Source organism: Rattus norvegicus, chromosome 3, assembly GCF_021556685.1.
Source record: "Rattus norvegicus strain SHRSP/BbbUtx chromosome 3, alternate assembly SHRSP_T2T, whole genome shotgun sequence".
NCBI lineage: Eukaryota > Metazoa > Chordata > Mammalia > Rodentia > Muridae > Rattus > Rattus norvegicus.
The window spans coordinates 105400276-105424743 of record NC_141536.1 but is presented as its reverse complement, the minus strand read 5'-3'; the positions used below and the strand labels follow the sequence as shown (position 1 = coordinate 105424743).

Here is a 24468-nt window from a genome sequence, read left to right as displayed (position 1 = left end):
TTCTTTTCTAAATCAATACAATTTCTCAAATTTATTTATTTTTCTTAAAGAAGTACTTCTAATCTCTGTCAAAAGGGAGGTTAGGAAAGGTGCCCCTCCCTTGTAAACACTGAAATACAGATCTGGGAAACCAGGATCGACACACACAAAAAGTGCATTTTACAAAATATCAACTAAAATATATTTTACATGGATTATACTTCCATTGAAATTCTACCAGCTGCATTTTCATGTTCGAAAAAATATTTCCACATCTAAAGAGATTCCAAAAGCATTTAACATCTGGGCAGCAGCCCTTGCCTCCTAGGAGGGCCTTATCTCCTCTCCTGTGGGCGAGGCTGGGCTCCTTGGCAGCACTCTAGCAGGAGCAGACTCCAAAGGGGTCCATCTCCACTCTTGACAACTTACTTACGCCTCGCTCTTTCAGACTGATGGCTTCCTCCAAAGAGCTTATTCAATGTGAAGTCTTCCCTTTGGGTTTGGGACAGGGCTTTCAAAACAAAAGAAATTAACCCGTGAGGCCTGCAGGCCTCATCAGCCCAATTACCCACCAGGAGCAGTTTATCTTCTAAGGATCAGGGTCTGGACCTGGGGTTGCTAGGTCTTTGCTGTCAGGGTTCACTTCCACCTCCCAAAGTAGCCTGTGTCAGACTATCCTTACCCCAGTGCCATGTCCTCAGAATGATGCCCCCAGAACACGCCCTTGTAGAATTGCCTGGGTGACAGGTGGCCAGCGCTGGGCCCAAACCACACTTCCCTGCACTGCACCTTCCCTGATCCCATGCTCCTCTTTGGTACAAACAAGGTACAAATAGTCAGGCTTCAGCCCCTCAGCCCAGGACCACAGGGCACTGAGCCTTCTGATGAATCAATCACTTGTGGGGAGCATGAGGCTAGAATAATCTCTGGGCAACAGGAATGAACTGAAAAATGCAGGGCCTAGCTCCTAGAGGAAGTGGCTGCAGCTCAGGTCTGTGGACTGATACAGTGTTGGTTTTCACTGGGATGTAAATTAGTGCAATCTACAAAAGACTAGGGTAAGGGGTGGCAGGGCAAGAGGAGCCACAACACTCCTTTGGTTTGACTTCAGGTGGGTGTGGCTTGAAGAGTCACGTGTGAAGTTCTGCAAGAGGTTTCCCAGAACCTCCAAGTATAAGGCAAGAGGAGAAATCTTCAACAAATCAGGTAGCAATTTTCCTTGTCCCCTGCCCCCACCCTCTCCCAGCACGCATCTGCTCTTCCAGACATGATGAACTCCGGGCTGACCAGTATTCTGGGAAGCCAGACCTGCTGGGTGACCCTTAATGGCGAGCTGACATGAGGCTGACACCCAGGGGTGGGCAGGGTCAACTTGTGCCAGCACCAGTGGCTACTGCGGTGGTAAAGGAAGAAAGCCAGGGAAAAGCCTCGAGTCCAGGAAGAGGAAGTCAAAGCTCGGCTCTCTTGACTCACTGGAACAAGCCAGAGCTGTGCTAGAATCTGCAGAGTCTGGTCCCAGGCTGACAAGGAAGCAGCAGGTCACAGTGGGTGAGGTAAAGCTGGCTCCTGCTCCCCTTGGAAGGCCTGAGGGAGGCTAGAAAAGGGCCTGGTAGGCCTGGTTCTGGAAGGACCTTACCCCTTCTACTTGTCCCTGCCCTTCCTTGGCCATGTCCCTCAGGCTTGACCCAACCTCAGGGAAGACCAAATCTTCGGGATTCTCTACCCTGGAGTGCACAGATGGGCACCCCAGGCCAAACTGAGGGTTTAGATACCTTTCTCATATCCTGGCCTCCCTTTCTCCCAAGGGGCCCTGAATCCATAGGGCCCCTGCCCTCCCTCCCCCCAGAGAGAACCACAGGCCAGCAACCCATGGCCCCTTAACCAAGTGCTGTGCTTCAAGCAGTGCCCCCCTGCCCCAGGCCCCATCTTCCCGAAGGCAGCCCCACTATGAGCATGAAGAGGCTACTGGGGGTTCTTGAGGATGCGGCCATGGCGGAAGTCATAGACATGGCGGCAAAGGAACACCAGCTCTGGGTCTGTGTCCTCTGGCACTGTGCGGTGTGGTGGGGTGGAGTAGTCTGCAGACGGGGGCACCAGTGCTGTCTTCCGGCTGGGAAGGCCCTCACCCCGGCGCTTGGCCATGGCACAGAATCTGTAGTGATACACCATAACTGCCTTTAGCACAATCACTTTTTTCAAGAAAACCAACTCCTTCCCCACCCTATCACTGAGCTGGAACCGAGAAATGACATGCTTTTACTCTTACCACCAAGGCTGTGTGCACCTGTCAACTTCCAGTTGACTTCAGCCCCTGGACACATACAGCTTCCAGGGCTTTCTCTCTTAAATACCTCTCTCCCATTTTCCTAGATTTCTCTCAGAACGGTAGTGGGCTACAACATGATCATGAAGACTGGGTTAAACTGTACTCTCTAATTACCTCAGTAGGGGACAGTTCTGCTAATTTAAAAAAAAAACAAAAAACAAAAAACAAAAAACAAAAAACCTAGCCAAGTGTGGTAACACATGCCTTTTCTTCTAGCCCTCAGGAGGCAGAGGCAGGTCAATCACTTGGAGTTTGAAGTCAGCCTGATCTATAGCATCCAGGACAGCCAGGACTATCAGTAGCAAGCAAACCAAACCAAACCAAACCACAATAAAAAAAGTTGTTAGAGGAAAGTTTTAGAAAAGAACACTCTGCGTCTGTAAGACTCTTGGCCTAGAGCATAGTTATTCCTTGAAACTCCATGCAGCTCCCCCACATCACCCTAGCTGAGTCTGAGGGAAGAGGCCAGGTACTGGTGCAGAGTACTACCTACCTGCAGTACTCAGCAAAGGTTAGCACATAGCACTTCTCTTCAATGCAGGCCACACTGTTCTGGTCCTGATGTCTCGACGCAAAAACTTCATTCTGCAAAGGCTCAAGGAGAGACAGGAGCAGCTTAGTTGGTTATGGGAGCTAGAAAGAGGCACCTAACTCTAGGAACACGCTGGCCTTAGCCACCTTCAGCAAGCAAGTGAGTCAGTGTAGTCTAAGTCTTGACCCGACTGCCCACACCGACCCTAAGAGGAAAGGAGACCAATCTTTCTCCCTCATGAAATGAAACATCCCACCAATGGGATGTTCTGGTGTATGCCTTTAATCCTAGCAGTTGTATCTCAGTGAGTTCAAGGCCAACTTGGTCTACCCATATCAAGTGCCAGACTAGCCAGAATGATATGGTGAGACTGTTTCAAAAACAAAAAGCATAACAAACATACAGAACAAAAAAGAAAGAAAAAGAAAAAAGTTTTTGCAAAAGGAAAGGAAATAAAAGGTGCGTTTGGCCCACCCTTAGCCTATGGGCACTCAGCTCGGAGGTTCTGAGTGTTGTAGGTACTTAAAGGGGCTAGGTGAACAGTGCTACCTCACCATCCTGTGCTTAGGACTCCATTTTCAAAGTTCCTGGCCCTCAAGTATCATTATTCCCCTTTGGAACACAAATTGGGACAGTGTTTGGGAGGGGCTCAACCCCAGAGACTTGGCTGTCTCCTAGCTGTTCCCTCCCTATGCCGTCTTTTAATGCCACAACCTCTTGTTCTGCCCCCTCCCCTGCCAGGCAGCTCACCTCATGCATGCTGGGGCTGCGGCCTCCCTGTAAGTGCTCAGGCCTGTAATACCACAGGAGGCTCATCATCAGTTCTCCTAGGGGGGACAACAGACGAGGTCATGCTGGAGCTGGCAACCCTGCTTATTTAAGACAGGCTGGCCACCTGCCCTAGAAGTTTGTCCAACCCCAGCTACTGGCCCAATCCTGCAGGCTCTGGCCACCTGTGTCCTCTGACCGAGGCCAAGCATTCAGCAGTCTGGAATGCTGTTAGACATGGAGAGATGGGAAGAAGGCTCTGGCGGGTGAGGTATGGGGCAAGTGATCAGGCTAACAGAATGAGTGCACAGATTCAACTCAAGTCACAAGGTTGCTACAGCCTCCGCAGGAGACAAGACCCCAGATGAAGGGTCAGCAGATTCTGCCAAGAATGGTGCTCTTGTGCCAGGCCAAACTCTAGGCAGGGGCCAACTGAGGGCAGCTGTTCCTTTGGTTCCCAGTCTGAGGAACAGGTACCTGACTCAGGGTTCTCCCAGAGGGCAGAGATCTTGGCCACATAAGGTGTAGACGTCTTTCTTGGACCTGACTTGAGGAGGACAGTGTCTCGGACTCGGATTGTCTCTCCATGTCGCTCAACTGCCTGGTAACTCTTTCTGATGGCAGGTTCTGGCTCATCCTGGGCAACAAACCAAGAACAGAGATACAATTTCAGAGCCACACTCAGCATGAGAATGGAGGGAAGCAGGGAATGATATCCACTTCCCTTCATCTAGGCAGTCAACCCACCATGGGGAACTCCTATGCTTGGCAAAAGAGTGACTGGTGGGAATGTAGCGGAGTCTCTAAGCATCTGCACTAATGGTGTGGTCTGAATTTGAACCCTTAAATAATCAGTTTAAATGGCAAAGCCTTGGTCAAGTTACCTAGGCCTCAGTCTCCTTATCCACGAGACCGTGGAGTACACACTACATATGGCAGTGGAGAGCACAAGGCACAGAGTGCTCAGCTTGGTTGGTTCTGATATCCAATTTCGGAAGTGCTCAATGCATTTTGGCTGATAGCGTTTCCACTTCCCAGGGCTCTTCTATCATTTAACTTTCCTTGTCCTCCCCAAATCCTCCTAAACACTCTCTCCAAAGGATCCCCACTTCAGTGTAGGGTAGAAGGTGGACTGAACAGGGATAAGAAGCTGGAGATTTAGGTCACTGAGAATAGGTGACAGAAACTACTAGGGCATGTGGTACAGGACTGGAGGAGGGGAAGGGGGCGGGGTGGGGGGCTGGGAGCAACATATTTGGTTCTTGAAGTGAACCAAGTAACCAAACCCATCTTATTACATGTCCTGTGTCCCATCGCCCCGACTTGTTCCCACCAGCTAAGTGCTAACACTCACCAGGACATACACTGCCTTCTCGCAGGCAGCACCTACAGGCACCCAGCCATTAGTACGGCGGCGCCGGCGGCGGCGAGGACGTGGGCGCTGGGCACGTGGCTGCTTGGGGTGGCTGGGCCTGCGGGCAGCCTTGCTCCTCACAGTATGCCGACAGCTGGAGCCTGTGCGCAGACCTGACTTGGAGCCGCTTGGAGGCTTGGCGCTCTGAGGGCACGCCCGGGCTACTGTCTGGGGCTCCGAGATGGGCGTTTGAAGATGGGGAATAGGCTCTGCTGCAGGTGGCACACTGGGTACAGGGCATCCCAGGAGGGGGTGAGCAGGTGAGGCTGGGTGGCCAGCTTCTGGGAGAGGAAATTCCAATTGGCCGAGCGACCTGCAGCCTTCTAGAAAAGGAGAGTGGGTCAAGGCAGGTAGGGTCAACAGTGACCCCTTTAGGATCTGCTTTCAGGTCTCAAGCCTCACTTGGGCTCTTTCTTCACCTTGGAAACTGGGCTGCAGACATTTATGTGTCCCTTTCTAACTGGATGGAGTGACAGCAAAAACATCTTCGTTAGCTCTGACTTAAGCTTCTCTAGGGTTTTCGCAGTACTGAAGAGCAGGGGTTCTGGAGTCAGATTGGATATTGAGTCCCACACCTACCACTTACCAGCCATGTGACCCCAGGCAAGTCACTCTGGCCCCTCAGAGAAATATTAAGTAGTGCTTTCAAGTATGACACAGAATTTCCTGTTTTCCTTATTTACATATTAACTCATTTCACCTAATAACAAGTCTGAGGTAGGTACTAACATACTTTACAATGAAGAAAGACAGAGCAGTCACTGGCTTATCCAATGGTCATGGGGTATGGGTGCATTTCAACCCAGGGACTTTGGCTGAGTCTGCCTAATTACACGCCTTGGTGACTTGTGTGTCAAGCACTCACACGGTGCTTACTGGGGGGTCTTACTTATCAGGGTGAGGGTCTAAGAGGAAAAGCCAAGAAGCAGTGTGTTCTGGTTTCTTAGGACTTGATTCATGCTAGAACCTGACATAACCAATCTGGCCAGAGCCAAGTGGTCTATAAAGTTGTTTTATAAACCCCTACATGAAGGGGTGTGGGAGAGGAAGGGAGATCATGGAGAAGGTCCAGCCCTCACCTCTCTCATACAGGGCAGACCTGCTGGCCAGGATGGCTTTAGTCACCTCATTTCTACCCAGAAGCTAGAGAAAGTAGCCTGGAGAGACAGATGTAGACAATCTTTCCAGTCTAATGCTGTTCATGTTGGGCATGAACCATGCCGATGTCTGATCCCACTGTGACCACAGCAGAGAGTACTGCTGGTCTCTTCTTGGATGGCCACCTACCCTGTCTACACACAAGTGTTCACACATACCATGTCTGTGCACCTTGTCTTTCTCAAAGCCTGCACAGCAGGAGCTCCCACTACCCCCGAACACCTTCCTGAGCCCGTGAGCTTCCTATGAATGCTCAACTCAGCCTGCATGTTTTTGGTCTCTGGAACACGGAGAATGGCAGATTTCCAAGGGAGGAGGGGGAGCCCAGGGCAGAGCGCACGTGAGAATGGCTTGGCAAAACCCTAGTTTGATTCTTTCTCCCCCTGACTGGGGACTGAACCCCATGCATACATAACAAGTCAACATTCCTATCATGGCTAAGCCCCGAGGCTTTTTCTATTTTTGTTAGAGATGGGGTCTCTTTCTGTAAGTCCTAGCTGGACTTAAAGCATGACTCAGCCTTCCATGTAGCTGAGCTTATAGACTACTTGTACCACAGTTTTACAGAAGATCCTACCTAACTCCTGTAACTAGGAGTCTGAGGGGAATCCCAGTATGGGAGGAAAGACCTTTTTGTCCCATTCCATGGCAATGTTAATTAACTTCCAAGTTGAGAAACCTCACTGACAGCCTAGGCAAAGCAGGCCCTAAGAGCTAACCATGGGGCACTTTCCTGGGGCTGTTCCTAGGCTGAGAACACTGTCTAAATGAGCAGAGACCTCCCTTCTCAAAGTTCCCTGCCTCCCAGGCGGCACATAAAACCCAACAGAGCCTCTGTCCAGAGCTATATCCCAGCCTCCTAGGATGCCATGTATTAAACACCCCCCCCCCAGCACACCATGTGTCCCCACAAGGCTTACCTGCAGTGAAAGGCATTTTGTAGGGGCAGCCACCACAGGTAGTGCCAATATGAGTGAGAGACAGAGGCAACACTCCACAGATGCTGTAGCCATTTGCTCCAGTGTCCTCGCTGGAGCAGTATCGAGATGCGCTCCAAGGAGGGTGCTGGAAAGGAACGCCAGAGGGCACTGAGCTTGGGGCCATGAGCAGCCCCTCATTGGGGGCTGCCACCGGAGACAGCTTGCCTTCTGGGAGCATGGGACAAGGGGAGTAACTCCCACATTGCAGCCCATCTTGGCCACAGTACAGGTAGAAGCCGCCCAGTGCAGTGAGCTCAGGCCCTCCACATGGACCACTGTAGTCGGCTGGGTTGCCAGGCATCGGCAGCGGAGCCAGCTGAGGTGCAGGGAAAGAGGGCTGATGCAGTTCCTGCTTGGGGGCAGGTGACTCCTCGCCCGGACGCCCAGGCTCCGGCTTCAGGGCTGCCTGCCCACCCATCAGCAGAGGCAGGTTGGGGCGCAAGGGGTTCTCCAGAGCTTTGCCCGGGGCCTGGTGAGATGGCTGGATGGGTGGCCCTCGAGGAGGAGCAGATGGCCAACGCTCCTCAGGTTGCTCCTGCCAGTTGGGGGGCCCCGTGGCCTCCCCGGAGCCAGCCCCTTGCCGAACCTTGGGACAGTTCTTGCCATTGACCTTCGGCCGCAGGACTTTGGGCGCCAGGGGCTCAGTGGAGCGCCCATCTGCTTCTGCTTGGGCACGAGAAGGTCGAAGAGGTAGCTCCCGCTCCTGGCTGAGTTTTAAGAAGGCAGCGGCATTTAGGCTAGCCAGTCTCTTAGGAGCTGGGTCTCCATCTCTACGGGCACCTTCATCTGGGGCGAGCTCTGGGGACAGGTCCCTACTTCCTTCTCCAAGATCTCCCAGCCGAGGTCGCTTCTTAGAGAAAGACCAGGACCCTGTGGCCCGGTCCCGGCTGCGGTGAGGGTCCCCACCTCTGCTTCGGCGGGCACCTGCCAGGCTGCTGGTGTCCTCCCTCTCCAGCAGCAGGTTATTAAGGGCCTCTGCGTTAAGGGAGGCTAGGCGCCGCTTGCGGGGCTGCACAAGACCAGCATCCTCACTGGATGGGGTTGGACTAGGGGCTTTGGGCAGGTCAGGGGGCAGCTCGTCAGCCTCATCTGCACTTCGCGGACCAGCCACATTTTCCAGGCGAGTCAGCAGCACTTTGCAAGCTTTGGGCTTCTCTGGAACCAGTGAACGTTTGCGCAAAGGGTAGTTCTTGCGGCGTCCTGTAAGGTGTCCAGGGCTCTCAGGCATGCCTGGCTCCACGTCCTCGGCCCCCTGCTCCACATTGCTGTCTTCCATCTGCAGGGGCTCCCCTCGGCCAGTGGGGCCGGAACTCAGCATAGGAAGGGACTTCCTCCGAGTGTGTGTCATGGAATCCCTCCAAGCTGCAGGACAGAAGGCAGGCAATGAGAAGACCTGTCACTGGCCCCTTTCCTCCACTGCGGCCCACCCACCCTCACCCAAGGCGACTCCGGCTCACTCCTGCTCTCGTCCTTCACTTGTAGTTTCCTAGGGTCAGCCTTCCAGATGCATGTGGGAAGACTCAGTAGCTGTTCAAGGACTGGCTCCCTTCTCTCCTTCTAGCACCAAGTCCCCATGAAATAAGTCCAGCAAGCCTGCGGAGTGTCCCAGAAAACAGTGCCAAGACACAGGAGGAGCGAAAGCGATGACCAGACCACTTCTTTTCTCCCCACTAGACACTCAAGAGGAGCTGTGAAAACACAGCCAGAATGGGGTTAGGTGGTAGGAGCATTTCAGAAACATGACTGCTCCCTCAACCCTGGACTAGCCACAGGATGAAAAAGATGGGCAGAGTTGAGCTGAAGAACCTGCTTGCTGGCAGGATACTTTACATGACACATAAAGCAAGAGGGCCGTAACTGAAAATCTAGAAAACCCCTAAGAAAGCTGAGGCCTGAGTGTGATCCCCACATAATTTGGTTCAGATTCTAGGGAAAGGCAGCTCAGAGTGCCACTACTGGTAAGGCTATTGGGCTAGGGTCAAAGCCAGTAAGGAGTCAAAGCAGTGCTCCTTCTAAGCTTTGCCCTGTTCCTCAGTTTTTCTGGATAGGCAAGGTGTCAGGTAGCGGGCAGAAAGGAAGCCTAAGGATACCCATGACCAGGCATGATCCCTAACTTCGGCTTTGTTGGTGAGCCCTGTCCACATGTGGGGCAGCCTGATCCCAAGTTCTAAGGCACAAAGGCCACACAGAGCTGGCTGAGCTGTGCACTGCACACTTGCACGTGAAGACAATGCACAACTGCAGGGGTGAGGGAGGGTGGCCAGCCTGCAGAGCCCTTCACTTCCCATCGAGTCTCCAAAGCACAAAGGCTGCCAAGTGAGGTGCCAGACAGTGCACGCTCCTCCTCAGGCACCTCAGGAGCCTTCCCCACACTGCAGGCAAGGCTTTTCAGCTTAGTTTCCCCGCTGTTGTTATTCATTCTGAAGAAGTCCTTGATGGGCCGGCTTAGCCCTGAAAACCCAAGCCTGAGGATTTCCAGGCTTCACCAAGTTTCCCCCAGTTAGTTCTGTGATCATAGGCTAGTGGTGGGGCTCACTGGGTGCCTTCTCTGTACAGACACGCTGCACTAGCATAGACAGGGTGCTGAGAAAACTCAGCTGACAGGGCAGTGTAGACAACCCTCAAGGAGAAAGGACTGGGAAACCTGCGAAAGGGAAGAAGCAATGGCTCGTGCGGGGATCTGCCGCTGTCCAAAACCAGGTCCCAAGCATGTCGGGAGTCAGAGGAAGCAAATCCATTCATTCCTAAATGGCAGGGCTCTGTGAAGCTCTATTCTGCTTTGAATCGGTGACCACTGCCCTGGCCGCTCAGCATCCTCACCATCGTGCCCCTTTCACACTCAAAAGCACCCGTGTGACAACCCACACACACCCCCCTTCCTCAAACCAAAGTGCCCTGTGCTGGCAGTGGAACAGCCAAGAGCAAGCACCACTGACTACCACAACCATATCTGCATTTCCGGACAAAGCGAAGTCCTACTTCCCCATCCCCGAGGAGCTCAGAGATGAAGGATGAGTGATCAGACAATACAGCTACACATGGGCTGAAGCCCCTCAACAGGCCCCAAGTTGCCAGAGCAGCTGGGCCGGGCAATGGCTGGGGGCCAAGGGTGAGGTCACCTGGCCCTGTGGCCTTTGAACACATGGATATCAAGTACAGAGCAAAGGGGGGTGGGGAAGTGGCTGGTGGAAGGGCTGTGGTTGGGAGACTGGCTGCCTGCTGCGCATTGGTTACCTGGGAGTGCTGACTGTCCTCAGATATACTCACGTCTTTCCCTCTTAGCACCCTAAAGCTTCCAAGCAAAGTGGTGGGAAGAAAAAGCAGTGGCCACTTTCAGGAGACCATCCCTGGAGTGTGTGTCCCCTGCAGAGATGGCTTCACGTTTAACCTCCCATTCAGTACTCACAGACCCCTCTGCACCACCACCCCCCTTCTCCCCAGGGCTGGACATTTGGGAGCAAGTCCTGTTTCCAAGCCGAGCACAGGAGCCTCCTGCTAGCCTCCTCTGCATCTGCCAAACCTCCTGTCTGGCTGAAGACTGCCAGGGCCATCAAAGCACATGGTGCAATAACCCCCAGCTTTCATGTGGTGCCTCAGTGGCTGAGGAGAGGCTGGGGTCTCTGCCGGCGGCTCTGGCTGCACTTGCTATTACAGAGCTGATGTGAGTCATGCTCAGAAGCACCTGTGAGAACCTCAGCAGCAGCTTTTCCCTGGGGCGGGGCTGGGTGGAAGGGCTTGCAGCTTGCGGGGGTGGGGGTGGGGTGGGGGGGTGAGGAGTCCTTCAACTGGATGGAAGGAAATCCCAGGCATGCAGTGGGCCTGGCCCCCATTCCGGAAGGAGAGACGTCTTGAAGGCCCTCTCATTTACACTAATTCAACCGGGAACTTTCTATCGCTGACAAGTGGTGATGCTGTGGGTACTTGAGCACAGCCTACCTCTGCACAACCATGCTGGCCCCTTGGGAGAAGGAAGCCCCCAGGCAATTACCTCCACTGAGCTGGTATCAAGCAAGCTCCCACTGGGGAAAACCAGTCTGACTGTCATCAGCTCTGAACAGCTGCCTTGAAGGACAGTGGCTGGCCAGAGGGCTTCTAGGTCAAAGACCCCACGAGTTGAATCCAAAACCCCCATGAGTATACACTAATCTGGCAAGCCAGTGATTTCCACTCCAGGTACATCAAAGGCTCCACACAGAGGGGGATCTGAAATGTAAGGGTGAGCAAGTGGGGCTAGGCTTCAGTTTGACTCAGATCTGCCTGGGGCTAGCAGAAGTCACCCCCCCCCCCCAAGCAGAAAGGCAAGATGTTCTGTGTCTTGTGTACAGATCACCACACACCATCCTGACCATCCTGTGATGTAGTGCACAAGCAAAGTGCTCCGTGTCCATCTGAAGGCTCCAAGCAAGGGAGGTCAGGGGATGGCTGAGGTCATAATACGAATTACTCCCATAACTAAATCTGCCCTTGGATAGGAAGAGAGCCTCAGAACTGACTCTTGCTCCCCTTACTACAGTGCCCCAATCTTAGGGCCGGAGCTGCTCCACCCCTGACAGGAGTTAACTATTGTCAGAAACACTGGCTTTCTTGAATCTTCCTACTGGAGAAGAAGAGCAACAACCATCAAAGGCGGAGTCTCCCTCCCGTGTGCATGTGTAATGGCACCTGGGAGAACAGGCGCTCCTACGCTGGACTACTTATGGTAAAGCCAGGCAAAGGTACTACACTGCTCCATTCTCTGGTGAAAGACAGCACCTACAGAAGGTAGACGGGGCCGGACTCTGAGACGGACATGTTTTTGATTGCTCTTAGGTCTGGCATCCATCTGAGGAGTCATACCTGCCATCCATAGGCGGCACCAATACTGTTGAGTCCCTATAAGACCACACCTGCTCCTCACGGGTCACAGTGTGGACTCTGGGACTCCAGAGACAGAGTGAATAGCAGGCAGGACCTGGTTATGCCAGCTCAGCTCAACCTCAAAGCCAGGACTGACTTTTATCAATTCCGATGACTCCAGCATGAGAACCCACAGGCCAAAGCCAGGCAACCCCCTTCCAGTAACTATAAAGGCACACGGATCCACTGCGGGGTTTGGGGGTATTGGGGGGATGATACAGACTCCCATGTCTGTCAGAGATCAAAGTTTTGGGTAGTAACAACAGAAATGTTAAGTTCTTGATGGTCAGAAACTGCCATTGCTTCAGTGTTGAGACAAAGCCTCAACAGGCAGGGGCTGAAGGGAGAAAAGACAGCAAGCACCTTTCCTATCTACAGATTCCTAAACAAGGAGAGTGGGCAGAAAGCACTGTGCTTTAATAATGTCTATGTTCTGTTCCATGTGACTGACAAATTAGAAGGTAACCACATGCAATACCAACTAGTCTTAATTTTTTTTTTGGTATGTGCATATGTGTATGAGTGCATATGCCAATAGAACTGTGGTGGTCAGAGGACAACTTGTGGGAGAGTTAGTTCTCTCCTTCTGCAAGGAGGGTTCTGAACATTGAACTCAAGCTTGGCAGCAAATGCCTTCACCCACGAGCCACACTGTTGGTCTTAGGGGATTTGTTTAAAAGTCCAAGCCTCTACCTTAGCCAATTTACCCTCCCCTAGCTCTTCCTGGTGCTCCCAAGAGCACCCAGAGCAACTACTGCTCATACCCAGCACCTCTTACAACCTTTGTCCCCACCGTCAGTCCCACACAGCAGAGCTGATCAAGACTGGAAAAAAGCCTGAATTCCATGTCTTGCTTGGTTTGCTTTTCAAAGCAAGACTTTGTTTTTAGGATTGAGTAAGAACATGTTTCGAGTGCTGAGTATATACCAGGCACTTAATACAAGCCCATTCTTTCTTCTCATTTTTATAAATTACCTTTTGTGTACTGAGTGTTTTGACTGCATGTATGTGTACCATCTGTGTGTCTAGTACCCACCAAAGTCAGAACAGGGCATCAGAACCTCTGAGACCGGAGTTACAAACAGCTGTGATCACTGTGGGTGTTGGGAGTCAAACCTGAGACTGAGCCACCTCTCCAGCCCTAGCCCATTCTCCCCTCTCCCCCCACAAGTACCAGGTTAAGGGATGAAAATAAAAGTGCAAAAGGCAGAAACTGGAGTGTGTGCTAGTGGACTGCAGGGGAGCTGGGGTGAGGGAGTACCAGCAATGAGAAGGATATGATGGGGTGGGGGGGGGGCTGGAGCTGGCCGAGAGATTTGCAGAGAGCACTTCTGATTCAACTGAGGGCCTAAGACACACCAGGTGTGTGAGAACAAAAGCCCAGCAGGGAAGGCAGTGCTAACCATCCCTAAGTACCAGGATGCAAGAAGACAACAGAAGAAACTTTCCCTATATTCTGCCTGGTGGGCTCCACAAGGGCTACTCCGAGGTGGGGGTACAGGATCTCCAGGCCAGGTTCCCTCAAACCCCACTACCATATGCCACACTGCCCAGGCTGGGTTAGCAGAAACAAACTTATGCTTGGGGCACAACCCATTGCTCTGAGCAGCTGTTTGGAGACAGGAATAGGGACAGCACTTCCCGTATCTCAATAATGGGCTTTTAGCAACTAACGAGAATACCTTGCATTACTGATGCAGCATTCCTTTAAGAGTCCACAGTTTACCAACCTGTTCTTCGAGCTGTCCAGGAGGAGTAAAGAATGTGCACTGGTTCCGTCACCAGGACAGTGCTCTGGATGGACCTCAGAGGGAAAGCATTTTCTTGCCTAACATTTGCAAATTCCCAGCAGCAGTAAAAGAAAGAGGGGGAGGAGGGATTTTAAGCCGTGCTCAGATCGAGAGTTTCAAGTCAGCCTGGGTAAGACCGGGAGACCCCAGTTGCTTGCCAGCTACCTCCAGGTCCTGAACAGAAGTGACCCACCAAGTCAGAAGGAGAGCTCCACCCCAGACCTTCCCAACAAAGAACCTCCTGAACATGGCTGCCTCAAAAAACAAGTCCCAAGGCCAAGCCTTCCAAACATGCCACCGAGGGAGGGAGTCACTGGCAGGCTGCACTGTTACCTCAACAGGTCGAAAGCCTGGGGGAGGGTTAGGTAGGATGACTTCCCCACTACTAAATTCCAGCCACAAGGCTTACCTGGCTGCTGGCTTGACTCGCAAGGGTTGAAAACCCCTAATTTAAAATGCTTGGATCTGTTACGTATTTTAGATTTCTGGGTATTTTCCCCAGTCCATTTTGGAACGTGTACATGTACATGCTTTACCAGGTACACAACTGAGACCCAAAAGACAAAAAGTAGGGTACACTCCCAGACAAACAGCTTTTGAAGCAACCCAAGGACTTCACATGCCTAGATTAGGGAATCCCTCTGGCCTTCAACTTTCCCCCTCATTCCTGAGTCCACTGTGCCTATTCAAACTCACATTCAGTAATTTATATTTACTCAACTCTTTCACGACTCTCTTTCTCTCCCCCAATTTGCTACCTCAAGGAAAAGATTCTACTTGCTACCTCCCACCAACCAGTAAGATTAAGTGTACGTACGTTTATGACAAAAGAATGCCCAAGCTAGGCTGGGGATAAAGCATAGTGCTTGCCTGATGCTGGCCCAATGCTGGCAGTCATGGATCTGATCCCCAGCACTCTGGGGTTGGAGGCAGGAGGATCAAAAGTTTAGAGTCATCCTTGTACAGTAAATGTGAGGCCTGCCTAAGTTACATGAGAGACCTTGTCTCTCAAAATAAACAGAAAAGATAGAAAGGTGTAATCAGCAGCCAAGAGAACTTGATTCACCAGAGCCTCCTGCTGTCAGGAATGCTATTCTGTATTCTGGATACCCAGTAACACCTAGCACATGACAATCACTGCATCTATCCTCACAACAGTTCTAGGAAAAAGTCGTTACCATCACATCTTCAGCAGATGGAAACAGATACAAAAAAGTTCATTAAAAAAGAGGAGGAGGAGAATGTATGGATTGAGTGTGTGTGTGTGGGGGGGCTCTGCAGGTAAAGGCACATACTGCCAAGGTTGATGATCTGAGTGCACATGTGTGCTCACACGCACGTGACATGCACGTGGCACACACGCCCTCCCTCCTCACCTCCTATTTATTATAAGCAAGGGCAGAGGCAGGGTCCAGGTGGACCTCAGAGCCCACACTTCTACGCTGTTACCATGCTGCCGCTCTCTAAGACCTCACACGCTTAGAGAGGTCACAGCCCAGCGTAAGAATAGTTTTTCTTGAATTTTCAGTTTAAAGAACTGTTCATACAGACAGATGTGTTTGTTCACACATCTGTAATCCTAGCACTCAAAGGGAAGCAAAAGGAGTAGTGTTCCAGAGGCTAAGCTACACAGGATCCTATCTCAGATAGACAGACAGACAGACAAACAGAAAAGTTGGCTCCGAGTTGCGCATAAACTCTTATAAGCATTTTCGAAACAAACCCAATTTATTATCTAGAAAGTGGTGTGTGTTCTTGAGAGATCAAATTTTACAGTAAACCCAGAAAAAGAGCTTTTCTCAGCACTGACACCAGTCTGCAGGCCTGAAGGAAATCCCTTTCTCCTGGCTTAGTTTGCAGTGGAGACTCAGGGTGGGCTATCGTGGTGTGGACACCCACTGAAAACTTACAGAGACAGAGTAACTGCTCCTGGCTTCCTTTCTTCAGAGCAGACAATCTCTACTACCCTCGATTTTCTCTAAAGATCATTTCCTCACCATCTAATTCTTTTTTCTGCATTCAGTGGAAACTGTGTGAGGACCTACAGGTACAAAGCAAGGGACACCAACCCAAGGCTGGGAAGGCCCTGGTTGACCCTGACGGTTGGTTCTGTGCTTCTCGAAAACTTTTCAGGATCTCAGGGTATCAAGTGGCACCCGGACAGTAACTATCCTAAGAGCACACTTCTGAACCACCTGGCCACACAGAAGGCTGATAAATAAATCGTGTTATCTCAACACTCTGGACACGGGACTACATGTGAAGGACCCATTCCTCAGCAGGACACCGGAAAAAGTTGTATTCACAGAGGCAGAAATTGGATACATTCCTTTACTCCAGGCTAGGGAATCAACAGATCTGTCCTTTCCAAATCTCACAGAGCAAGAACAGAGGCAAGAGAAAATAATTAGACCCGGGGCTGGGGATTTAGCTCAGTGGTAGAGCGCTTACCTAGGAAGCGCAAGGCCCTGGGTTCGGTCCCCAGCTCCGAAGAAAAAAAAAAAAAAAAAACGAAAAAAAAAAAGAAAGAAAATAATTAGACCCAAGAAAGTCCTTAACCAGTACCAGTATCACTAACTTTAAAAAGCCACCTGTCTTTTCATTCAAGTAACTTAGTTATGGTACTTTGGAAGTTACCCACTTGTAAAGCCAGACCTAAAGACTCATTCTTTCTCTCATTCTTCCCTGGCAGATCAAGCCTGAAGAGGACCCTCCACATTGAATCAGATAAAATAACTGCCCTGTGCAAAAAGAAATGTAGTAACGTGACTCTAGGACAGTAACTACACTCTGGGTCCTGTTCTCCTAACCCAGTGGCCTCTCACCCCCAGCTTTCTCACCTAGATGCCTGGGAGAGCTAGCTACCTAAACCTATCCTGGGACCCCAGAGCTGGGTGTTTGAAACCCATTGCTTCTTCTACCTATACCTCATTAGCAGCAAAACCAGGAGATGGGCTGGAGAACCATATAGGAGCTGACTTCCAAACCAGTCCATTTTATTCCAGCTATGTGGCTCCCATAAAAACTAGGCAGGATCTCATCATCTAAGACCTCCCAGGCCTGATGTGGAAGATTTAAGCAGTCAGAGTGGTCAGGAGCTACAGAACCTAAGAACTAGTGTCAGGAGCCTTTGCTACTAATTTTCATAAGTTCTGGACCACACATGGTATTTCCCATCTTTTGAGAGCTAAAAGACAATGTGTTGGTCCATCAAGACAAGGAGAGCGCTGAGGCTGCACCAGAACCAAAGTCCCTCCAAAGTCACAAAGCAAACAAGCCTTGCAGACAGACTGTGCTAGCAAGCTCCATAAATACTTGGGCTGGGGTAGTGCTGCTTATGTGAAATGCTTCCCCATTGAGAGATGCTGCTTTATTTACATTCTTCGCAACCCATTCATAAAAAGGAGGCCCTTTACTGTTGGGCTGTTCATATAATGCTCCATAAACTCAGCAGCCTCGGCTGGCAGCTTCAGTTCAACACAGGCTACTTTTCAGCTCTGGGGATTTTCCCCCCTTTGGATTTTTTTCTCCTCCTTAATGATTCACCTTTCGACAGGGCACTGAGGCCAGATGTTGCCTGAGCAAGGCCAAGAGGAACAAAAGTAGATAAAATGAAAACATTTTAAGTCCTCTTAGCTGCTATGATGGAGAGGTGGGGAGAAATGAAAATAATTAGCCAATTTTCACTGAATTCCAATTTCAAGCAGATATGCTAGGCTGAATTCCTTTCAGGTCTACTGAAATTTCCTTTTTGACTGCTACCCAATTCATGTTTCTAAACTCTGAGTGTAAGGAGCCACTTCCTCTATCTCTACAGAAGAGAGAAGGGTTCTTTCTGGATTGTAATTTGCATTACGGATGAATAAATTAAAAGGTTGTTTCCTCTTCTGATGGTTCTAGAGCTGCTGGCTCCAAGAGGGGCAAAAACTGCTCAAGGTGAAGAAACTCAAGTGATGTCCCTGAAGAGGGAAAGGACTGTGTTCCCAGATGCAGACGGCACAGGCAGAGGAAGGCACTCAGGAGAGGCTTTCTGAGGTGGCTTTTCTGTTATAGTAAAAGAGAAGTAGGATTTTTTTTTTCTTAATTGATGGGGGAGAGGTCTGCATTGCCATGGCAACTGTGAGGGGTGGACTTCCCGATTGGAAGGGAAATGCTTGTTCATTAATCATCAAACTGGGGCACAACTGAAAGGTTTGGGGGGAAGAGGATGGGTGCAGGAGGTATCTTTCTTTATCCCCCTAGCTCCAAGCCAGTCTCTTCTCCCATGCCCCCATGGTCTAGGCTTGATTGTCAACACACCAACTTCTAAAACAGCTGGAACGATAGCATTCCAAGGCTCTACCTTGGACAGATATAGCCAGTCAAAACACTTACTATAGAAGGAACCCTACGAATCCGATCGAAGGGACTGACCCAGGTTCATTTTTCTTCTGTGTTCTCCGAAGTGTTTTCTCCCTCACTGACACCCAGACAAGAGGTAAACCATATGGATTCATGCAGCATAGACAACAAGTAAAATTCAAACACACGGCAAAGCTGGGTACAGAAAGAGAAGGTCCAGTGGGGACAGGAGAACAGGATCACACCCCCTTTCCCACTCTTGTCTGTGTGGTGTCATGTGAACAATCTACAGGCTGACTGCAGCAGCAGATGGGTCAGAAACGGCAGTTAACATGCCCATGGCCAGAACCTCAGACATGCCCTATTTTTATATACCTTTTGCAGAAAAGGGCAGAGACCTCCAAGGACTAAATCCATACTGAGCATTTCTAGAAGAGCCAAAGTTCCCCTCCATCCCCACTGAATTCCACATCACACAACACAGAGGAAGATTAGACTACCCTCAGACACACACGTTTAGCTCACTGCCCTTCAGAACCTTCCAATCTACAAAACACTTGGTGAGACACCATGTTAGACAATCCATTTTCACAAGCTCCTGGGCCTGAGCAACACCAAGATAATGGACAAGTGGGAAAGAAGGAAGGGTAGGAGCTGGGGAGCAAGGGCAGGGAGAGACAAAAGTGCTCAGCAGGACTATGGAATAGCCTTAGGGACACTGCCTAGGGTCAGGCTGCGGGGGGGGGGGGGGGGGAGGCAAGCACGATTTCATGAGTAAGAAACTGACTGGTGAAAGGGGTGCTTTGGGAGAAAGATCTGGTAGCTGTGTACAGACTGGATCAGAAGAGCCAGAGGAAGCAAGAGGAAAATGACCCGGGGAACATGGCAACAGAAGGAAGGGAAAGACACTGAAAAGAAGAAACCAACGCCAGCAATGGTAGTGCACACCAGGAGGCAGAGAGAGGAGATTCCCTGCAAGTCCCAGGCTAGCCTCAGTTCTGGAGTGATGAGACATAGGAGAAAGCAAAGAGCAGAGGGACCGAAGAAATGCAGAGTGAAAACACATCTCTTTAATGGCTCAACTCCCCAGAGCCAGTCCTAAACATTCATCTGACTGACAAGTATCTCTTGCCAGGTTAAGCCCCCGTCACAGAGGGAAATGTTATTTTGGCAATTCCCACCTTCCAGCAGCCAAACCAGGTCACCCTTCTGACTGCCACCAAAAGAAATCTCGTACAGTACAACCCCAGCAAAAGAGATTCTCCAGCCTTCTCTGGATTTAGACATACAATTAAACTCTCTCAAACAAACTTCAGTCTCTTGTGTGAAGTAATACCCCCCTTTCCTCACAAGCCTCGACTCCACCCAAACTGGGGTCCAGACTCTCCTGGGGAGAGATGGGGTGCTCTGAATGAACTCCACCCCCTGCTGTTCCTGCTCCTTTGGCAGACAGCAGCTTCCTAAAGGTGGGCTTAGAGCCAAACACAGCCGAGTGCTGCTCTTGACCAGTCCCACTGGTGTGCCACTCCAACCCAGATTTTTCTCAGCAAAAGGCCATGTTCTCAGCTGTTATCAGCCTGAGTCTCCTCTCTTCCTGTTCCCAACCCAATCACATGAGGAGGGGCACGGGAGCTGAGTGGATTCTCACAAACGGATAAACAGCATACAGCCTAGAGCTGCTCGCCGCTGGGGTTAGCAGTACTCTCACAGCTTAAGCCAGAGATTCCAAAGTGTCCTAGGACAGTGGTGTCCCCGAGAAATGTGGTCCCCCTGAGGCTTTTTCCTTTTTGGTAGAAGACTATGGAGGTGTAGAAGCTGGGGAGAAACGTGTCAGGTGGTACAAAAGAGAGCTGGAAACCTTATTTTATGTCATCATCAAATTTCTGCCTCAATTTATGGACTCAGCTTATCTTGTCCCTATGTGGGTACCTTCTTGCCTAAGGAAAACTGCTACAGCAATAGTGAAGGCATCGCCAAGCACAGTGGGTGTGTGTGTTGGGGGTGGGGTCCCTTAGTCCCAATCCAAGTAGCCGTCTGTGCTCTTAAGATTGCCGACAATGGGCCACTAGGAGACATCCCAGGTGGAGTTAAACCTCTATCGATAGGCAGACTTGCTGAAAGCCTCTCACTGGTAGCAGGCTCTGCTCGCCTCTGAGTCCACCAGCCCATTCGCCACCGGCCAGGGCACTCGGTGCGCACACCCCCCAACCCTGCCCCTCCGCCTTGGCTAAGTCGACCCCACTCTTCCCGGAGCCGCGAGGATATCTGCGGCTACAGCCCAGAGCCAGTGCCGCAGCTCCTCCCGGTGGACGCCCCGGCCCCCGCAGTCCCCAGGGCAGAGTCCGGCCCCGTGCCCGCCCCTTGGGGTGGGTGCCCCGGACTCGCTCCCCTCCCTGATACCACTACCTGCGCCCGCTTGGGCGCCGCCTTTGTCCGGCTCTTCACCGCCGAGCGGGCCCCTTGGGCCCGACCTGACCCGGCCCCCGGCCCCAGAGGAGAGGCGGCGGGGCTGGCAGGGCACAACCAGGCCGGGCCTGGAGCACCGGGTCCCGCTGTCACTTAGAGGCGGTCTGACAACTTCGATTCCCCCCGCCCTACCTCGGACTCGGCCGCCGCCCCGCACGGTCCCCACAGGGCCTCCCGCGGCCCACACTCGCTGTTCGAACCGGTCCCCTTCCGTCTTCGGCGCCTCCCTTCCTTCAGCCCGACCCGATCCGGTCCACACTACCCCTCGCCCTGACGCGGCCCCCATCCCCACCCCCCCTCCGGCAATTGCCGGTCAGCTCCCAACCCTGGAGGGCGCCCCCCACCCCGAGAGGGCGCTCCCGCGGCGACGCCCCCAGCAGCGGCCCCTAGCCTCGGGGACCACGATGGGGGAGGGGGCTTGGCGGGGGCCTTGCCGCCCGCGCACTCGGAGGCGAGCCGGCTCCGCCGCGGCGAGGAAGCACCCCGCGTCCTCCCGCCCTCCGTAGCCCGGGACGCCCGCGCCGCCGCCCCCTGGCCAAGCTGCCACCCTGCGGCCGCCACCCACCCCGCCCCCGGTCTGCGAGGCGGGCGCCCCCCGGGGGCTGTCACCTCGAGGCGCGCAGTGCTCCCCGATGGCGGGACCGCAGCGCCGGACCCGGGGGAGGGAGGCGGCGCGCGCGGGCGGGCAGGCAGCCGCACCTGCTTCTTGTCGTCCGTCCGTCCCTTCCCGGGGCTGGCGGGGGCGGCGGCGCGGCGCGCTCGGCGGGGCGCGCTGACGGGCGGCCGGTCCTCTCCCTTTTGCTAGTCCGCCTACCTAGCTCGTTCGCTCGCTCGCTCGCTCGCTCTCGCTCGTTCGTCCTCCCCTTCCCCCTCCTGGATCCCAGCTCCTAGCTCACCGGGACGAGCGGCGCGGACGGCGCGGCTTTGGGCGCCCGCAGGCCCTGACCGGGCTGGAATCCGGCGGCTGGAACCCCCCGGGGGCGCTCAATTCCCGGGCTCCACGCTGCTGCGTCAGCGCCTCCTCCTGGGGGCCAGGGCCGGGCGGGCGGAGCGGGGGCCGCGGTCGGGCGGGGCCGTCGGGGGGGGGCGGGCGCGCCTGGCCGGGGCGGGCAGACGGCTAGGGCCGGACGGGCGGGGCAGGCGGCCGGACGGGCGAGCAGCGGGGGCCGGGCTCCGGGATCCGCTACGCCGCTCGCGGTTCCCCCACAAACTCCCCGAGAGCGGAGCCTCCGCCGCCCTCCTTCCTGCTTCCTCGTCCCCAGCCAATCAGCGGCGCGCCCCTCGGCAAGCTCCGCCAATCAGCCGCCCCGCCCTGCGCTGGCCCCGCCAGCCAATCCGGCCCTCGGCTCCCCCTCCCGGTCTCCAACCAATCAGAATCGTGGGTCGGTCGTCCCGACGCAGGGGGCAGCACGAGGCGGCCGGGGGAGGCGGTGCGGGGAGTGGTGGGGCCTGGGGGGAGGGGTACGGTGCCAAGGGTGGTGGCGGGGGATGATTTTCTTTGCCGGCTTCTAGTATTTTCTCCTGGTCTTTGGAGCCTGAGCCAGTATCCCATGGTGACCTGACCCTGAAGCCCCAGCACCTCACTGCAGACCCCCACCCTGAAAAATCTTAGCGCGCCCCCGCCCTGACCATTACCCTTCTACATCTCTCTTCCCTCCTAACCTCTCCAGCACCCGCTACAGTAAACTGAGGGCCGAGGGGGCACCCCACCCTCCTCAGGCTGCTGCCCCCATGGCAAAGCTTCGGGAAGACCAACCGAAAAATTCAAGCAAGAACAACACCCCCTTTCCTCTGAAAGGGCCCCAGACTCGCGCGAAAGGGCCCCGACTGCTAAGAAGCCCCTCCCGCCCTTGCCTCATCTTTCCGACTTCCCTGCTTGCCACGTCTCCTTTCCTTCCTAGCAAGGTCGGTCCTGGCTCCGTAACCCCTCACCCGCATCTCTTTTTCCTCTTTCTGCCCTTCACCTACCGCCCCCCACCCCAGCTCCCAATTCGCCCTCTTTCAGAAGCCAAGTGTGGAACCCTCATCCATTTCCAGCTGACAGCACAGCCTGGTCTGTGAGTCCTTGACACCCACACACCCTCTACCACCACCGCGGGGAACATCAGAGCTCTCCGGGGGAGAGGGAAAGGGGCGGGCAGCCCAACAGGCGCGGCTGGACACACTCCTTCGCGTCCCCAAGCCTGGGTAGAACCAGTGCAGACACTTACCTAGCTTCCCCATAGTCACCTTATGCTGTGGCTCCGTCTCTCACACCCACAGACGTGCTTTTCCAAGCCTGAGCACGCTCTCGGGGTCAGCTGGGTGGGTGGGCAAAGCAGGCTGAGGTCATACGAAGGGGTGGGAAGTCCCTGGGAGGTGCGGGAAGGGGCCGTGTCCTGGACACCTTGTAGCGTCAGAGCCAGCCCAGGACTTCACTTCAAGGAGTCGTAATGTGCACACAGTAGGTTCTTGAGAAATACCGAGTCCACCCCTGAACAAAGCCTCATTCCCAATTCAGGCGGGGGAGGGGCGCTTTGGGAGGTAAAGGAGCAGGAGCAGAAAGGGTAGTGTCAAGTCACCCGAGCCTGGGAGCAGCCGGGGAGGGGCTGGGCCCTGGAACGCCTAGGGCAGAGAAGCGCCCAGAGTGCTGAAGAAACCTGGTTAGTAAGCAGGAAAAAACGAGCCTTGGAGAGTGGCTTAGGGGCTCCTCCTACACTCTATACAGTTCCCCACCTTTCCTAGACCGTGCTACTGACGCGCTGACCCGAGCAGCTTTTAAGATAACTAGGGCTACCAGCCTCTGTAGCTGGGCAATAGACTTCCCTCGGGAGAGAGGGAGAGAGAGGGAGAGGGAGGGAGGGAAGGAGGGACGAGGGGAGAGAGAGAGAGAGAGGGAGAGAGAGAGAGAGAGAGAGAGAGAGAGAGAGAGAGAGAGAGAAGAGAAGAGAATATGAGAATATGAGAATATGAATGAATGAATACGAACTGTTCCGGGGTCTCCTAGACTACCTAGCTAGTCTACAGGACATGATTTACCAAGGCCGTGCTAAAATCATAGTGTGCCAACTTCTCAAATGGCCAAACTCTTAATACCTCTTTCCTTCTACTTCCCATCCTTAGGGAAGGCAAAATCCCAATCCTCGGAAAGTAGGGCACTGAAGGACTCACTGATCCTCCTAAGGCAAAGGTACCCTGCAGTGCTCCCCAGCACACACAGGCCAGCTATACTTCCCATCTCACAAAGTTAGCCCCTCCCCTCAGCCAAGTCCATTATCGTGTCTCAGGATATAGACCCCAGTCCTCCACAAACTGGGAACAGAGGGTACCTCTGGCCACTTAGGTGAACAAGGTAGAAGAACAGGCTCTCTGATGATGGGGGTTGGGGTGGGGGTGAGAATGTGAGGATTAAGAAGACAAATGTTAACTGGTCAGAGGGGAAGAAACTCAAGTAGCCCATGTTTAGCCTGGGAACTGAAGAACAAGACTGCTGAAGGGGGCATCTCCCTGGAAGCTTCGGGTAAAACTCCTGGTACCAGACGAAGTTGACTTATTTGGGACCCAAGGGGAAGGGAAGAGAGAATCCTGATGGAGGAGGAGGACCCAGGAGCTACTTAGAGTGCCCATCCTGCTGGATAGCCAACGGAATTCTGCCCTCAGACCTCTCCCTATGGCTGACTGGCTCATTTGCCCCAGGAGGCTCTGGCTCAGTGGACTTCTGGCTGGGGGTAGAGTCTGGAAGGAGGAGGACAGGTTTTCTAAAGGCACTTGATGTTCCTCCTTTAGCAGCCCATTGCTCTCCTGGGTCCCCTTCTCTCTTGCTTCTTAACACTGGTCCA

At 53.2% G+C, this 24468-nt stretch overlaps 1 protein-coding gene across 14 annotated transcripts; it reads right to left on the bottom strand.

The window, feature by feature from the left end:
- Bahd1 (bromo adjacent homology domain containing 1) lies at positions 1-22952 on the bottom strand. Of its 14 annotated transcripts, none has more exons than XM_087653301.1 (7): positions 22861-22952; positions 7098-8519; positions 4960-5342; positions 4083-4242; positions 3588-3664; positions 2799-2899; positions 1-2131 (listed from the first exon to the last, which is right to left on the bottom strand). In XM_087653301.1, the coding sequence occupies exons 1-7, from the start codon at positions 22871-22873 to the stop codon at positions 1942-1944; spliced, it is 2346 nt and encodes a 781-aa protein (XP_087509427.1). In that variant the 5' UTR covers positions 22874-22952; the 3' UTR covers positions 1-1941. The 14 variants fall into 14 exon arrangements, with proteins under 14 accessions (XP_087509427.1, XP_087509429.1, XP_087509428.1 ...); XM_087653303.1 differs by having other exon boundaries at positions 2799-2890; XM_087653302.1 differs by having other exon boundaries at positions 4960-5339.
- Positions 22953-24468: the final 1516 nt, after the last annotated feature.